This window comes from Antedon mediterranea, chromosome 10 (assembly GCF_964355755.1).
Source record: "Antedon mediterranea chromosome 10, ecAntMedi1.1, whole genome shotgun sequence".
NCBI lineage: Eukaryota > Metazoa > Echinodermata > Crinoidea > Comatulida > Antedonidae > Antedon > Antedon mediterranea.
The window spans coordinates 6,680,950-6,699,619 of NC_092679.1; the positions used below are offsets into that span (position 1 = coordinate 6,680,950).

Sequence of the window (18,670 nt, forward strand, 5' to 3'; positions counted from 1 at the left end):
TTATCATTTTAATAATAGTTTAGATCATACATACCTGTCCACGTTCTCTGTTTGGTGAGAACGAATGCTTGACAGTAAGGGTCACTGTCGCAATACAACTTAGCCTCATGGACGTCAAAAACACTAAAAGTGCAACTGCTCCCGCCAGCATGGATAGTGTACGGGCACCAGTAGTCGAACTTGCCGGTGTAATCAGCATTAGCAATTGTCTTGTACTCTAAATTAAAACATATCAATGATTATCAGCCGATAATTCTCGTGTTATGGCGCGTTTTTATGCAACGTTTTTTAATAGGATAATAGATATATAGGAATAATATCTTTAAAATATATATTCTTGGCTCAATTTTAATGTTCCTTTGTGCATCCAATAAAGCGAAATAAAAGCTAACAATTGTTATCTACCATAATTAATTATGCACACAAGTTACCTGAAGTTGAGGATTGTCTGCTCAGATATGCGCCGCTGACGTATAAGCGCGTGATTCGTTCAAGTTCTCGATAGGTTTCCTTGACGCTCCAGAACACTGTAGCTAGAGAGAGAGTATAACAAACAGAGATATCATCATTAAATCTAGATAATCTTATAATTCGCTTTGAAGATACAAAATAGATTATGGATGAGATGTGTTGAGACAGTTTGCTTTTTGAAAGTTTATTGGCTTATGGTGCATTAGTGTGTTATGAAAACAGAATAATTAGCCAACAGCGTGATGCATTGATGACGACACAACCTCTTCACAGACAAGAGAAGTAGCAATTGACAGATAGATAGGAAAAATATAATATTTCCTTTAATTAATTGATTCGTCAAAATTCATCCATGAGTAATAAATAAGTCCTACTATGGAATGTAGGGCCTACTACTTTTATTTTCATCCCAACCTTTAGAAAAACAAACACACCTAATAAAGTCACAGTCAAGAGTGGCATGGCTGTTCTGCGCTGGCATTATCCAACTTGTGCTTAAAGGACAACTTCACCGAGAACCATATTTTGACAACGTTTGGCCTATTAACACTGATGATTTATTTATTAAACCATTTGTTTATGGAATTGACTTTTAGCTGTGTGCTATCGTTTTGTATTGTACTTTTTATATACCGTATTAAATCAACTTTTCATCTATGCATGGACCTGTCCATGATCTAAGATTTGAGAACAATTAATACGTAAACATTGCTTATGTTAATTTAAAAACTGACTTCAATTTCAATTAAATGACTTTGACAGATGATTTTTGTTTGCTAAGCCCGTTTAATTATATTAACCATGATTTGTAAGTATATTCTCAATACATTAAGAAGATGCGATGTTTTTAAGCATGTGATGTTACCAGATCTGTCTACTGTTCCGACTTACCTGTTTTATTAAGGAAATTGTCGATGTACAATTTCAGTCCAGGTGGTGTTTCAATACTCAATGCAACAGAGAAGAAATATCGATACGAGTTGTACAAGTTCAGCTTTGCGTTCATACCGACACATCTTCCACTGTCAGTATGACAGTCGGTGGTTATCGGATGTTTGACGCCCTCTAAATGGATTTGGCACGGCGTCTCCTCGTCGCAAATAGGCTCATTGTTATCTACGTCATCGATGTCCGATAATTTTATCTAGGAACATTAAAACATGTCGCTTTCAGTTAGTCTATTCTCTAAAAAATGGTCAATGTTAGCAACAGCAAGCACTGGTCATCAAATGAATAGCGTAGGCCTACCAGTGTAACCAACCGATTAGAAAATTTGGTCGAGTAACGATATCATCAACATGAAAAATAATTAGTGCTAAATTTAAGGTTTACATTGCATACATTCGGCCAGAAAATCAGAAAAAGATTTCCAAGAGCTACCATGCATATTTTAGTGATGTGAACGTATCCTATATTTAAGGCTTGGTTGCAACGCAGGTGAGTGGTACGTGCAACACAAGTAAACTGACCAATCACAAGCGGCAGTTCGAAAGATCCATCGCGTCATGATTGGTCAAATTGTGGGAACGACATTAAACATGCCATTGCCTATGTGATACAGTTGTGTGATACAGTTGTATAAATCCAGGATAAGAAAAATTCAACTTTTGACTCCATATTGAATTTCTAATCAATTACAGCCTGGTAAGTATTCCTATCTTATAGCTTATATGAACAATCTCTTGTAAAATATAGTAAGTATATCACGTGGCACTCACAGATTCATTAAGCAGACGATGCAACATACCTGATTACCGACCACAACAAACTGGCCTAGTTTAAAATCATGAATGCCAAGCGGTCCAAGAGGTGATTCGGACATGTAGACGAGTAAACTTGCAATTCCCAGTGATATCTATGAAAATACAAACAAGAACATTAAATATGTATAAGTGATAATCCCACGTATAATCTGCGCGTATAACATCTGTATGAAGTTATTAAAATGGCCATAAATACTAAAAACTAAGTTCACAAAACATCTGCAACGAAATGAAGTGAAACATTATACAGTTTACAGAATGTATTTATAAATATTACGGGTTCACTTAAAAAGATGTCGTAAGTTTCCACGAATACGCATTTCACCAGTCGAATAAAAGCGTGTGCAGAAGTCAAATAATTTAAGCGGGAAATGTATAAAATGACTTGTGCATAGGTCTACACTATATGGCTAGATTTATAAGAAGATACACAATCGATAACAAACAATTTAAAACAATTTAAAGTCGGTAGTTATTGGAATCCGAAGCATGTATTTGTACTTCCAAACGTGAGAGTTTATCACAACTTTGGCCACGTGCTTGGCGTACAGAATGGAAGCACAAAACGTGTATGTCATAGAACACTTGAAGCTAATGAGCTGTATTTATTTCAGGAAGCCTGCTTTATCTAATGTCTTCCTCATATATCTCGGTGTAGCATTCAGACGGTTATACACGTACAAAGTGCGCGAGCAGTAACCTATGCGAATACGTGTGTATTCACACTGGAGAAAGTTGAGACGTTTAAGGGACAAACCAAACACGTTTACAGTTATTCAATGTCTAGTATACACTACTACAAGATGTATCATCATAATGAATGCATTAAGATTGGTTTCCAACAGACGAAAGTACACGGGGTTTAGAAAACCAACCGATTCTGCAACTGTCATTTAGATATAGTCTAACTGACTATCGCAAGTCACTTAGAAACTATAGTCTAGCTGTATCATGATACTAAAGTATTTAATACAGCCAGACTCGTTTATAGATGACTTGCGATCGAATCATAATCAGGCGAGAAAGGAGACTCTATACACAGTTGCAATTTTACTTCACATTGAAGCATTTATGATTATTCTACCCTGGATCCAATACTAGTGAGAACCACCCACTACCAGGCTTAGGCTTACTATAAAATAAAACATTACAGACATACACACAGTAAATACCAGCACATTCAGCAAGCAACGTGTGTACATGTGAACACAGTGTAACACGTACGTGCTTATACGTCAAAACATAATTCATTTCCAGAAGCTTTCTGTTTCGTATTGGATTTCAGCTCTTTAAATATAATTTTCCAAATGCCTATTATTATGTCTCTTTAAACAGAAACGGCAATGGTGGTAATGTATCTGTCTAGGTTTCTGTAATTTGCTAATTGTACCCTAAAGACATATTGCACACTTCACCTTTCCATAACACGACATTATTTTCAACCTATGTGTGCGCATAGTTGTGATGGAAATGAAAGATATGTTCATTTATTAGAGACGTTACAAAAATGACAATATAATATATTGTAATTTTTGTAACGGCCAGTCTACCGGTCTTTATATTATAAAATATATTATATAATTAATGTCGATATTATAAAATGTTGGTTAAACACATTCAATTTACACATGCAATGTGGTTGATGTTTTGATCATAAAACCGAACTGTGGTTTAGTAGAACCAAGATGTGAACATTATTGGTAAGCGATTCATCTTTAGTGTTCACATGTACGGCGGCGTATAAGGCTATAGCTTACGCCTTGCGTAGTCTACTATTTGTGTGTAAACAAGGCAGTGGCGTTATTGACGCAACTCATTGATGATAAACAGGACGACAGATTTGTTACATTAACGCAACTGTTCGAGTAATTAAAAAAATGAGTAGAATGTTGACCGTGTCATCCGTTAAAGTTAACGTTTACGTGCGAAATCAATTTATTGTTTGATGTGTTGCCGATTGTGTTGCTGAAAATAACCTTTACATTTTTGATCATTTTATAAAGAAAATACCAGCATTTGGTCAATTTCTCATAAAGTTTGTGACTGGCGCTTTTGGTTGATTGTCATTTCGACCTGCTCTCGATTGTACTGAAAAACAGAGCGGATTTATCGACAAGAACAACTAAACATAAAATATGAATTCCATCGTTTATGGAAGATGAAAGCAAACCGAAGGTAATGCGATCTAGTTATGAACAAGTCAGACCTACCTTGCTTTCATAATTAATTTTCGAAAATCAGTCGGTAATTTGCGCGTAATTGAGAAAACCGAAGCTGAAATGTCAGACTATAAAACGTGCTGTTTTGATATTATTTAGTAAGTGAAAATACGGTACGCGCTGCTATGGCTTGCACATATTCTCTCTCTGTCTTATTACAGTGATTTAATTGACTTAATTTTGATTGAATTAAAAGGGCGGTAAGGTGAAATAATGATTTATTTCCATTGATTGATTTGTACAAAATATGAACTCGTTTCATGTGTGATTTTCTGTTATATTTCTAGTACACAAATTTCGGTATTATACATGGAGCTTTCTGATAAATGTATAATATTATTAAAGGTGATGTTTTTACTCAATCACTGAGAGAACCAACTGTTGGTGTAGTTGTAGTAGTGCAGTATGGGGTGAGGGATTAAATCCAGTCGATCACTTATCAACTTGCACCCAACACCACCTGGCCCAAAGCCTCTTTTGACCCTACTCATATAGCGTAAAGCTCTGTCTACACTATCAAACTTTATGTGACGTACCACTACCATATTTGGGCACATCAAACTTTTTGTTTGTCAAACTAGTTTGATAATGTAGACAGAGCTTTATACACAGATTTCAAACCATTGTATGCACGATCCGACGTAGCCTTAAATAGGCCCTATTATTAGGCCTTAAGCGCGTGTAAAAGTGAGGGTATGTTAAAGATAAAGCGCCACTACTAAGATGGTAGAATTCATCAAACGTTTAATTAATATAATATAAGGTTGCTTCATAACCTTTGACCTGAACTCATTTATCTATTTACTAATTTACTCTAATCGTTAAAGGAGACATACTACTCAATGATTTATTGCTGGCCGAACATTAAACATTAAATATGCATATAAGATGTTAATTCGTTATGTTTTGTGAATATGTTACTAACCCTTAATCTGTCTTCCCATGACAGCTGCAGAATAGCTATAATGTCAAGAGGTTTTCCTAACTCTGTGATAATCGTTGCAGCTATGCCATTCATCCCAGTCGCTTGTGGTTTTTGACCCAACTCTCTGTCATCCTTACGAAGACAATATCCAATCATCTATATTAAAAGATAAGTACTGTATTAATAATGTGTAAACGGTATATATAATTCATGATAGTAAACAAATGTTTACGCAAATGCAAGCGAGATCCGAACATGGGCCTTCTGCCTGACCTCTACCAATATACTACTTATGCTCTCACTCGTTTCACCTCACATTAGGCCTAAAACAATTTGACCACACCTCCCCTAACAACAATGAACACACATAATTCAAAATACATGTTTTCTATTAGGGGCGAATTCATTCATGCAAATCAAAAGCGTTGGCTTACGCGCTTGGGTATTATGTTCATCTAATTTTTGTGACGTGCAAAAAAGCGCAACCAATCAGATCTCAGGACGTTTTGAAACATTACTTTATATACCCCTCATCTCCATTCCCTTCCTGTCTTATAACGTTTGTTGTTGCCAAAAAAAAAATGAACCATCGATGTCTTCTCTCCCCTCCTATATATTCATTCATCCAGTACGTGTAATACAATACCGGCGCCGCCTTTTAAAATTTAAATAAGAAATGGTCATAATAAACTAGGTAACGTGTAAAGATACTGCATTTGATGATCTACTTTCAATTGTTTCTGACAAGTTAAACTTGCTCTCAACATTTTGTCGTCATCTGTTACCAATGGGTTCACCGATTCGAGAACATCGCTCCAATATCACGTGTTAATTGTCCGTTTGGTCAACTGATCACGAACAATGACGACACGTCAAAAGACACATTATGTCATATTATTGTTTTTGTGTTTTAAAACTTTGAAAGGCATCTTTGATGGTATTTATTTCTATTGTCTCATCATTCACAGTACTTTGATATTGCAGTTTTGCTAAAGCTTTGTTCCCACTTTGACACTACGCAAGGACGTAATCGGAAGTACGACAACCGATAGTTCGGATAAAGCTTGGTCCCCACTAGCGACGCAACGTAACGCAACCTACGCAACGTAAGAAAATGCCCTTTTAATAATTGTGCTTGCCCCCCACCTACGTGAAATCAAACCTGCGATTTTTGCGTCGTCGGTTCCCACTTGTGATTACGCAATACATCATTTTGCGTAAATACGTCGTTGCGTTGCGTTCTAGTGAGAACCACGCTTAATCCTTCTTGTTTGATTGATCAAATTGCTTACTTTTTTGCGTTGCGTCCAAGTGCGAACCAAGCTTAATGTGTAAAGGTTTAGACACAGAAAATTAGTATTATGTTGCAAACGTCTTAAGTTGCCTGTTGTACAATCAATTCCCGAATCAATAAACTGCGACAAAAATGTATTAAAACGAAAAGCATTATTGCCTACAGATAGATTCAGAATGAAACAACATGGGAAATTTTGATATTAAACCATTTTCAACATAAATAAATGCTTTATTATTATGACCTCTTAAGGTGAAATTTTTAGTACGTTACTGAAGTTTTGGCTATGTTCAATTTACAATCACAACCACACAGCTTATCAAACGCACAGAACACGTACAAATTACGCACAGAATACGTACAAGTTACGCACAGAATACGTACAATTTACGCACAGAATACGTACAAATTAGGCACAGAATACGTACAAATTACGTAGGTACATATTTACAAATAAACCAATGAAAATGACGTTATTACTAGCATGTTTCATTTTTAACAAGGTCCACATTATGGAATGTACCGTATATGGTAGGAAGTGTACTATGGAAGTGACTGACTTCATGTATTGTTTACACAAACACCTAATGCTGTTTTCCATTATAAACTTAATTTTCCCCCAGTCTGATCGACTAAAACAACATAAATGATGTTAAGATAAGTTGCCGAGTGATGGAAAACCAGCACAGGTCCCTCCAGTGGGATAGTTTATTAATTTCAAATTTTAAAATGCTCTCATGCTTTCAACACCATATTTTAGCGCATTATACAATACAAGAACGTTGACATTAATGTTATCAGCACATTCACGCACGAATGTGTTTGAATTGACGAGACATGACGGTTCAAAGGTGAGCACCCGCGTGAACATTGCAAACAATCAATCCGTCTCAACCAATCCATTTTATGCTGTCATATTTTCAGGATTGATGAGTTGTAGTGTGAAGGCCATTGATTTTACTCCGTATTAAATATTTCAATCAGTACAGTTTGTTTTTATAGGAGAAATCATCACAGTTTATTGAAGATTATCGTCTGCTAGTAATATTACGACTGTGCTAAGTTTGCGCGGGTTTTTTTCTGGGTACAATTGGTACGCCTGATAACAGTTACATGACCGTCCTACTTTTAAAGGATTATGATGAGGTATTAGCTATTATTGAACATTATTAGGAGGCCTAATGAAAATGATAATGTGGCTTCCGTATTATTAATCAACGTATATATTCATCCATTTTCGTTACTCATTACAAAGTGTTTTAGAATGTTTTAGGAAGCAGATTCAATGAAAAATAAATCTATTCTAATCTCAAAACTATGTTTTATAGACCTCCTCAAAAAACCACTAAACAGACCTAAATGGGTTAAACCCTAACCCCCACCCGTCTTTCATTAATCGAAGAAAGCACACATTGTAAATGACCCGTATACCAACTGTCAACACTTGTTATAATACAAATGGTCTTCAAATCAAAGTTCATAAAACATTCATTGTTTAGCGACTTTAATTCTATAATTCTCTGTAAAAACACATAATGTTTTCAACATTTAATTGGTCATGTGGAGAATTTAAAGTCACTTTGGGTATAAACTTTGCCATACTTCTCTTTTTGTATATAAATAATACGGTATTTTATAATTTGTTTTTACTTCATCAAGCACAAAGTAGGCCTCCATTGTTCCTTCCTCCTAAACTTAACAAACTTAAGGACGATAATGATTAAATAAAAGAATATTGATAAAGGAAACTGGCATTATTGATGATATGATTATTTATTTTATTTAAACAATGCCCTTGCTTGTAACATGAACATTTTTTCATTTCATTCTCTTATTTTTGAGAGAGTATTTTATCGTGTTTCTTTTATTCGTTTTAATAGTTACGTTACCTTTATCTATTAATTTTGTATTATGTATGTGTTGAAATGAAATAAAAAAAAAAAAATAAAAAAAAAAAACATGAACATTTTTCTATAAACAATATAATTATGTATAATCACGCTAGAGAACTCTAACATTTGGCTCCTTCACAAGTGTAACATGCTATCGGCGTTTTTATTCAAACAATGTTCCATTCAACAACAAAAAAATACTATCAATAATTATTCATAACTACTAACAAAGCTTTAATGTTGATTGCTTTCTTTTCCATGCGAACTAACTCGACCTAATTAATCATGTTTGAACTACAATGATGTTAATATTCATTGTCACATTCACAAGGCAAACACAGAGACCTATTCAATTAATATTTATATACTTTGATGACTTTCTAATTTTCAAGAACAATCTTTCTGCATGGACTCATCAATTTTGATGGGTATTTATTTTCTCCACGTCGCTTTGTCCGTAAATTCGTTGTGTGTTTTTCTTTTTTATTATTAACTTTTCACGCTAGTTACAAATGGCTTGATCACACGCTAAACTACTGCTGTTGTAAAAGCCTTACATTAAAGGGACATTCTATTAAAACCTTACATAAAGGAACATTCTATTAAAGCCTTACATTAAAGGGACATTCTATTACAACCTTACATAAAGGAACATTCTATTAAAGCCTTACATTAAAGGGACATTCTATTAAAACCTTACATAAAGGAACATTCAATTAAAGCCTTACATTAAAGGAACATTCTATTACAACCTTACATAACGGAGCATTCTATTACAACCTTACATAACGGAACATTCTATTACAACCTTACATAAAGGAACATTCTATTAAAGCCTTACATTAAAGGGACATTCTATTAAAACCTTACATAAAGGAACATTCAATTAAAGCCTTACATTAAAGGGACATTCTATTAAAACCTTGCATAAAGGAACATTCTATTAAAGCCTTAGATTAAAGAGACATTCTATTAACCTTACATTAAAGGGGCATTCCATTAAAGCCTTACATTAAAGAGACATTCTATTAAAACAACCTTACATTAAAGGAACATTCCATTAAAGGGACATTCCAGCTCTTTATTTTAAAAGATCAATTAATCGATTAACACTACTCAAATAGAATAAGCAAAAATGTTTACGCGCGCGTACAAATACGCTAATGCATTTTCAACCTTTATACGCCGCGTTAACCAAAAGATACGTTGATAACGAACAGTTTACATTTGATTAACATAAAAGTAATAGCAGAGAATACATGTTCTTTGGGATTTCATTCACAAATTGTTACACGCGTTATAAATAGGTTTTCGCCTACAAATGTTTGTAACAAGCGGCACCTCAACCGAAAATTATTGATCACTGAATTCTTTGAACCCATTAGATGATGTTCAAATCATCAACATTACAACATGCAAAGCCCAAACACATATACATCTTTAACATACCAGCGGTGTACTTTGTGTATGTTCGTTACTACAAACGAGTTTCAAGTCTAATGTAATGGAAAAGAATTACTATTTCTCTGCAGGGAAAACAGCTATTACCTTTTTGTAATGGAATTCTTTATTTTGCATTTATATACAAATCCCTCTATTTTATGTCGTGACTTATTTTAATGTTACTGTTTTTGAAGTAGAAATTGGAATACATGCTATGATAGTTTTCATGGTGATTTATTGCAAACGAGTTGAGCATTTGTAACTACACAACTTTCAGTTAAGTACAATGTTTAGCTAGTAGTAAACAGTATTTGACATTTTCATGATTGAAAAAAGTAATTACCGCGTAGCTTAGTAGTGGTGTACAGTTGAGCCAGTAAAAATCCAATAATGATAGGATCTGGTAGGATTTGGTTTTATGACTAAAAGAACTAACCATAAGCCTTAGAAAGTTCAATATCAACCATGCATTAGCAGCAACGATCTTATATTCTTTATACTGCTGCAAAATATTATGTTTAGGTAGCGTTATCGAATAGGACAACAGTAAAAACCAGACGCCTGCAGGGATCCGTGGTTCTTATTGAAAATTGAATTAAATTATTATTCTAAATAAACTCATTATGTCACTAAGACGAACCATTTCAGTTAAAATGAAAGAAACTTATCTGAAACAAAATATTTTAAAATCTTTGAAAAGTGAAAATTAAAACGATATCAATTAATAACTTTTGCTGCAAATCCAATCTTTTTCAATAACAAAATAAGATGAAACATTCAGTTCCACAAGATGAAGTCTACACTATTCAGCCAAAAACTGGCTTGCTGAAAAGTGATGTATACTCATCATGCATATTAATAAGGCGCTCCTTATAGGCCTGAGACTCTTGCATAGAGAAAAATCTTCGGAAAAAATATTCGGGATGGGTATATCCATGTAAAATATGACGATAGTGTGTGAATAAAATAATATTCTAAAATAATCGCTATGGTCCAATAATCTGTCCAACTCAATTACTATGGCTATAAATCAGCTGTTAATTAAAAAAACAAACAACAAAATACTGAAAAGATTTTCACCGATTGCCCATTACATTTGAAATTAAAAACTCATTGAATCAATCGAGATTTATGTCCCCTCGTGAAACACAATCTTTTCCTGAGTTCTCTGTACTATTACATTGATTTCATCTCACAAACAAGACACTGTGCAAAAGAAGTTATTATATTGCAACATGAAACCTCACTCAAAGTACTTGTATAAAATCAATATTATATGGACATAAAGTTTAACCGTTACACGTGTTTGCCTGTATAGTATGGTGTATAATAATAGTAAGATAGTCGACACAGTTCATGGAGAAAGTTATTTTCCATGTTCAGTAAAAGTAGTTCGATAGGAAAATTCTTTTACAAAATTAAATGAACAATTTTGAATTATTTTATCTGATCGAAAGAACACATGGGTCTAAAAAAATATACATTATGTGTGTCGCGTTGGGAATTAAAAAAATAATGACTTTAAATGTCTCGAAAGAGGTTCTATAGACATTTTCCATCAAAAGCTTTCTTGGGTAACACCCAAATCCCATTCTCCACCTGCTAAACGTGCATAATCATGGGTCATTCGTCGCATATTTGTCTCGCAGCATGCGGAGCAAGTCACATAAATGGCTATCACCACTTCTATGGTCAAAATATAATCTTAACCTACGTCACGGCAGACCAGACAAGTTAAAATAGGTTATTTATTAGGTAATCCAACAGTTTGGTAACTGATATTTGCTTCTTGCTACCTAATTAATTTTAATGGGAATGTATGCTTAGTTAATGGTGGATATCGATGTCACTTCTCTAATGAAATCGTAATAAAACCCAGCAAACAAGACAGTAAAAATGTCTTCATTGACATCGTCCCCGATATTATGAGGTAAAACCAGAATGCAAACCTATATTGCAAGGCTGCTAAAATGAATTTAAACAAATCTTCTTAAATAAGGCCTATTATTAAACCTTGTGCAGCAAAACTGTCGCACTTTGTAACAAAACTGTCGCACTTTTTAATAACTGGTGTCGCACTTGTGATGCAACCAGTCTACACTTTTAGGAAACTTGACCAATTGATTGATTGTATTTGCGATTTTGCTCGTGTTTGCAAACTAAAGTTTTTCTGAAGTTAGAGAACTTAAACATTTCTTGCCAAAATCGGAATTTGTTTGAGCAAATTAGCGTTTACTAGTGTAGACAGGTATGTTTCAGGGGACCACTATCCTTGTTTCTATGCATTTGATTGCGTTTTTGTTTTGTATTTGCTTGTTCTCCTTTGTTCATTATACTATTTACTTGATCAGCAGAAAGTGTTCAAATGTTGTTCAAAAAATATGTTTTAAGTATGATGCTTGATAATGATATGATAACCGAAGTAATAATATAGTAATAGTTTTACTAGTAACTTGTTCTAATAAACTTAACTAAACTTCAGTCACCGTAATTAGTAATTTTACTTGAAATAGCCCAAATAGTAATTAAGTGTTAGTACAGTCGACTGAATAGTGAACCATAAGGTATTTAATTTCCAAAGTCGTGATCTTATATGAACAAATATTTCATTGAAATGAGTTTATCATCTACTATCATTCATCATTAGAAATTGATCATTCGCCCAAGGCTTTACATAATATGTGTTTATAACAATGTGACGCCTTTGTGTATTTAAAAGATTAATTTCTGAAATATCAAGAAAATTGAAATTGATAATTCGATACAAGACGAATAATGGTACATAAGTTAAAGGCGTGGTTATTTACTGTGGACTCAGCATATACCGTAGCGAAGCACGACTATGTTAGCTATTCAATTGTCTCTTGACGAAACTACATTAGCAGGGTATGGGGGTTGCAAACGACTAAAGGCAATGTTTATATTGAATTCGGAACAATACTAATTAGCCGAAGCCATATCCCTACACCCTCTGGATAGTCTGAAAAGTATTCCGTAATATTACCCACAGCTTTTACTCGTCTGTACGTAACTACTCACTGAATTGATTTTGATGAAATGTAGATTTGAAACCAATGGGCAAAAGATGGAGGATGAGAGCAGACCTTAAGAACGTTAAGTAAAGTCGTTAGAACATCGCAATTGGCTCTTGCGACACACCATTAATTACTCAAAACACATTTACCTATCGCGAGGGATTTTCTACTCTCTTTAATAGGAGTACTTAATTAAACTAGAGATCTAAAACTTGATCTTGTTTTATCCTAGTCGACGCTAATGTAGAACAGCTCAAGAAAGATGGGTTTGGTATGACATGATGAAATTGGCATGTTGAACTGTCCTGGATTTGACCAATGACAGAGGTGTCAAGCATGCAGATGACGATCATGGAAAAAAGAAAGATTGATCAAGTTCATCAGAGTGTCACTACATTATAGAGGTTGTCACATTTGTGACAACCTCTCCGGTATTTTTTAATTCCCAATCCAACTAATTCATCAATCGTAAACCAATTTACATTATCTAAATACAATTGACCAAATGTTCTGTTTTAATTCGAAAGAAAGTGGCACGCGTATGAACGCTGAAACAATACGCGCTGATAATAGTAAATTGATTGGCATGTGCTTACGGCCTATCACATAAACATTATACGGTCTTGCTGTATGCTCATGTGAGGTGCTAATGGAATACATTGATTGAGTGGTCTATTGAAATCGCGAAAGAGACATCTAAATACAGTAACACAATGACAGATGTAAAGAATTAATTCATTTCCATATTTTTCAAAATTAATAACTCAAGGAGAAGTAACTTTGTTTATTTGTTTATATGCAGTATTCATATATAAATTATCAGCAGATTTGTTTGTTAAACAACTTTAAAAGTACATTTAGACAACATACGGATGAATAGTGATCGATGAAGTGAAACAGCTTTAAACAGTATTTTATTGTTATCTAAAAAAATAACAAACACCAAGGTATGCATAAACAAACAAGTGCGCATAATATTATTAGGCATACACACAACGCACGATATGATTTGGACAAAAAGACCAAAATCATCATGTACGTATACTGACAAAAGTAGGCCTATGATATAAAACAAATATGAGTTGACGAACTTTTAACGTTTAACCTTGAGAATATCATATGAAACACTCGTTAATGACACTGCGTTTGCAAAGAGATTATAAAATAATAAAAATATAACTAGCCAAAATGACCCATCATAATATGACAGATTACAAGAACAAAGCCCGAACATCTGACATGCATGTGACCTTTCCGGCCTAATGCGCGCAAAAAAAGCATACGCGGTTACGTCATTGCCTTCAATGTCAAGGATTTCTATATAGGCCTATTAGTAGAGCAGTTAGTGCCATAAAAATAGCCAAGTTGTGCACTTTATTACCAAAGCATGAAACTTGCCACAAAGTTTCTTTGATGTATATAGATTAAAAATATCGGGGGGTGCCAAGTGTCCAACGTCCGGTATGGCGGCCATCTTGATTTCAAAATGGCCACCATAAAAACAAAAAGTGTTCATATCTTGGGAACTATAAACAGTAGAGACTTGATTCTGGTGTTAAATTGTTCACAAACCACATATTTCTATTTGCTCTAATGAAAAGTTTCGTGAAAAAATGACCGGAAATGACGTTTCTCCCAGTTTGACCTTTGACCTCTTATCTGTATATCTCAGTAACTACTGATCATTTTCAATCGATTTTGGTGTCATTTTGTTCAGAATAGAGACATTTATATTTGTAGTAATGAAACATTTTCACATAAAATGACTGGAAATACAATTTATAACCTTTGACATATATAATATGTGAACATACTGTATGTGGTTTACATTGGTATAAATGCACCTAATTTTTTTTAACGAAATAACTGACACTGCAAAAATGACCAGGAATTATTATTCTGAATTTTTGACTTTTGATGTGATAGGATAGGCGTAAAGTATGACAGATCACTGAGAAACAGCAATCACTGAGCTCATCTATGCCGACTTGTTTGCTAAACTGTGATGTGTCAATCGTTAGATAAAAGTTTTGGTCCTCTCTCCATCATCTTTTTTTTTTTGCACTGTATTATACCATATGGACAATTGTCTGAAATAAAAGTTGAATTGAATTGTTAGATGCCATTTGGAAATATTTTTGATGTAAAGTAGCATTCTTTCGTTGGCCTCTTTGATGTTGCATATGAGACAAGTTCGGAAAGTTTTCATTTTCATGAGTTAAGAGAATACCGTCTTTCAAAGTACTTACTACAAACTTATCCTGCATTTGTGCAGTAGACCTACTTTCATTAGTCAGAAACTCAGATAATTCTTGTTCATTTTCGTTGCATCTAAAAAAATGTACTCCATTTTTATGGTAATGGGCCTTTGCTGTAAACCATCTGAATCCTTTTCCTCGATTTTCTCTACTCATTGGTTTTTTAGCAAAATCCGAACCAAATCAATTCGTAAAAGACATCTCAATATAATTATTCAAGTAATTCTCAAATTAGTGACATGGACCTACAATATACTGTTCTGTACAAGACCTTTTTAGGCATCCACTTGTGGACTTTCACTTTCAAGGTCTTGGTCTCCTAATCATACAAGAAACAATGTCTGATTTAATCAATCAAAGTAGTGGGTCCAGACAAAGAAGGGGATGTAAGACCATCCACAGACAAAAAAGGGGGTATAAGACCATCACAGACAAAGAAGGGGGGTATAAGACCATCCACAGACAAAGAAGGGGGTATAAGACTATCCACAGACAAAGAAGGGCGTAAGACCATCCACAGACAAAGAAGGGGGTGTAAGACTATCCACAGACAAAGAAAGGGGTATAAGGCCATCTACAGACAAAGAAGGGGGTGTAAGGACCATCCACAGACAAAGAAGGAGGTGTAAGACCATCCACAGACAAAGAAGAAAGGGGTGTAGGACCGTCCACAGACAAAGAAAGGGGTGTAAGGCCATCCACAGAGAAAGAAAGGGGTGTAAGGCCATCCACAGAGAAAGAAGGGGGTGTAAGACCATCCACAGACAAAGAAGGGGTGTAAGACCATCCACACACAAAGAAAGGGGTGTAAGACCATCCACACACAAAAAAGGGGTGTAAGACCATCAACAGACAAAGAAAGGGGTGTAATACCATCAACAGACAAGGAAGGGGATATAAGACCGTCCACAGGCACAGAAGGGGTGTAAGACCGTCCACAGACAAAGAAAGGGGTGTAAGACCGTCCACAGATAAAGAAGGGGGTGTAGGACCGTCCACAGACAAAGGGGGTGTAAGACCACCCACTGACAAAGAAAGGGTATAGGACCACTTACAGACAAAGAAGGGGGTATAAGACCATCCACAGACAAAGAAGGTGATGTAGGACCATCCACAGACAAAGAAGGGGGTGTCGGACAATCCACAGACAAAGAAGGGGATGTAAGACCACCCACAGACAAAGAAGGGGGTGTAAGACCATCCACACACAAAGAAGGGATTATAAGACCATCTACAGACAAAGAAGGGGGTATAAGACCATCCACAGACAAAGAAGGGGGTATAAGACCATCCACAGAGAAAGAAGGAGGTGTAAGACCATCCACAGACAAAGAAGGGGTGTAAAACCATCCACACACATAGAAAGGGGTGTAATACCATCAACAGACAAAGAAAGGGGTTTAATACCATCAACAGACAAAAAAGGGGTATAAGACCGTCCACAGACAAAGAAAGGGGTTCAAGACCATCCACAGACAAAGAAGGGGGTATAAGACCATCCACAGACAAAGAAGGGGGTGTAGGACTATCCACAGACAAAGAAGGGGTGTAGGACTATCCACATACAAAGAAGGGAGTGTAGGACCATCCACAGACAAAGAAGGGGTGTAAGACCATCTACATACAAAGAAAGGGGTGTAAGACCATCCACAGACAAAGAAGCGGGTATAAGACCATCCACAGACAAAGAAGGGGGTATAAGACCATCCACAGACAAAGAAGCGGGTATAAGACCATCCACAGACAAAGAAGCGGGTATAAGACTATCCACAGACAAGGAAGGGGGTATAAGACCATCCACAGACAAAGAATGGGGTATAAGACCATCTACAGACAAAGAAGGAGGGGTAGGACCATATTACCGAGGAAGCATAGGCCTACAAAAAGAAGATGCAATCAAAATAGGCCTACCAGCCACTTGGAAAACAATAAATTGTAGAATAACTGAGGCTTGATTGTTGAAATATAAAGGGTTCTTTGTAAGGTCATTAATAATATATTGATATAAACACGATCATCATACTATTCATTTGACATTCAAATACAGTCTATCTCGAAAAGAAGCTCATACTATCACCTTTTCGAGGTTTTACGGTATTCCATAACATGTATGTTATTTCCTCTGTCAAACTATTAAAACTTTTAGCGAATCAGAAGGTGCCAACATCATTGAACTAATGGTACCACCAAAAGCACAATGTTTACCAATTTTATGTACTATATACAATTTAAGTCCATTAATCATTTAATATAATTACGCCTATCAGGTCAAAGTTTAGTTCAAAATTAGGTGCATTTAAGACCACCAAAAACCACATACAGTATATTCACATAATTAAAAATCAATAATTAAATGTCAAAGGTCATAAATTGTATTTCCGGTCATTTTATGTGAAAATGTTTCATTACTACAAATATAAATGTATTTATTCTGAACAAAATGACACCAAAATCGATTAAAAATGACCAGTAGTTACAGAGATATACAAATACGAGGTCAAAGGTCAAACTGAAAGAAACGTCATTTCCGGTCATTTTTTGACGAAAATTTTCATTAGAGCAAATAGAAATATATAGTTTGTGAACAATTTGAGACCAGAATTAAGTCTCTAATGTGTATAGTTGCCAAGATATGAACATTTTTTGTTTTTATGGTGGCCATTTTGAAATCAAGATGGCCGCCATACCGGACGTTGGACACTTGGCACCCCCCGATATTTTGAATCTATATACATTATAGAAACTTTGTGCCAAGTTTCATGCTTTGGTAATAAAATGCACAGCTCATGTCATTAACTGCTCTACTATATCCCGAGGCCTATATATGCCGTCTGTTTTTTGTTGATACATTTTATAAAAAGGCTTTCATGAAATTACTATACAGCATTAATTTCTGGAAATTATCAACAGCAGAATTTGCTTGGATTAATGAATCATTATCAATGAGATTCATTTATGAAAACCCCCCTTATCGTCTGCGTTTCTTGGCGCCAAAGTTCTATTAGAAATAATTCTCTTTAATAATAATGGAAAATGTACTGTGAAGAGTGCAAGTGTATGATCTAGGAAAGACTAATTTTTCTATTCTCGGTATTCTTGGCGCCTGATAACTGAAGATGTACTATCGTATTTATTAGATAACTGACCAAATTGAACATGTGTAATTAATTATACCTAGCCTAGCCGATAAACTAACTTACTCTATAATCAAATGTATTAATGTTCTTTAACTTGAAACCTTTATGAAAGCATTCTATATTAACATACCAAATAGACATAATGATAAGATATTTAGGCCTACAGGAGGTGAAAACATATCGCACCACCACTGACGCATTCTGAAGAAACTAGTCACCTTCTATCTATACGA

General features: G+C 34.9%; 1 protein-coding gene across 1 annotated transcript in view; it reads right to left on the reverse strand.

The window, feature by feature from the left end:
- The window catches only part of LOC140060032 (extracellular tyrosine-protein kinase PKDCC-like), a 32,289-nt gene that overhangs the window by 2,206 nt on the left and 11,413 nt on the right, over positions 1–18,670 (reverse strand). The window contains exons 3-7 of the mRNA XM_072106067.1: positions 5,379–5,534; positions 2,219–2,326; positions 1,363–1,615; positions 432–533; positions 35–217 (exon numbers count right to left, since the gene is read on the reverse strand). Coding sequence (XP_071962168.1) covers positions 35–217; positions 432–533; positions 1,363–1,615; positions 2,219–2,326; positions 5,379–5,534 — 802 coding nt within the window. The remainder of the gene's footprint in view (positions 1–34; positions 218–431; positions 534–1,362; positions 1,616–2,218; positions 2,327–5,378; positions 5,535–18,670) is intronic.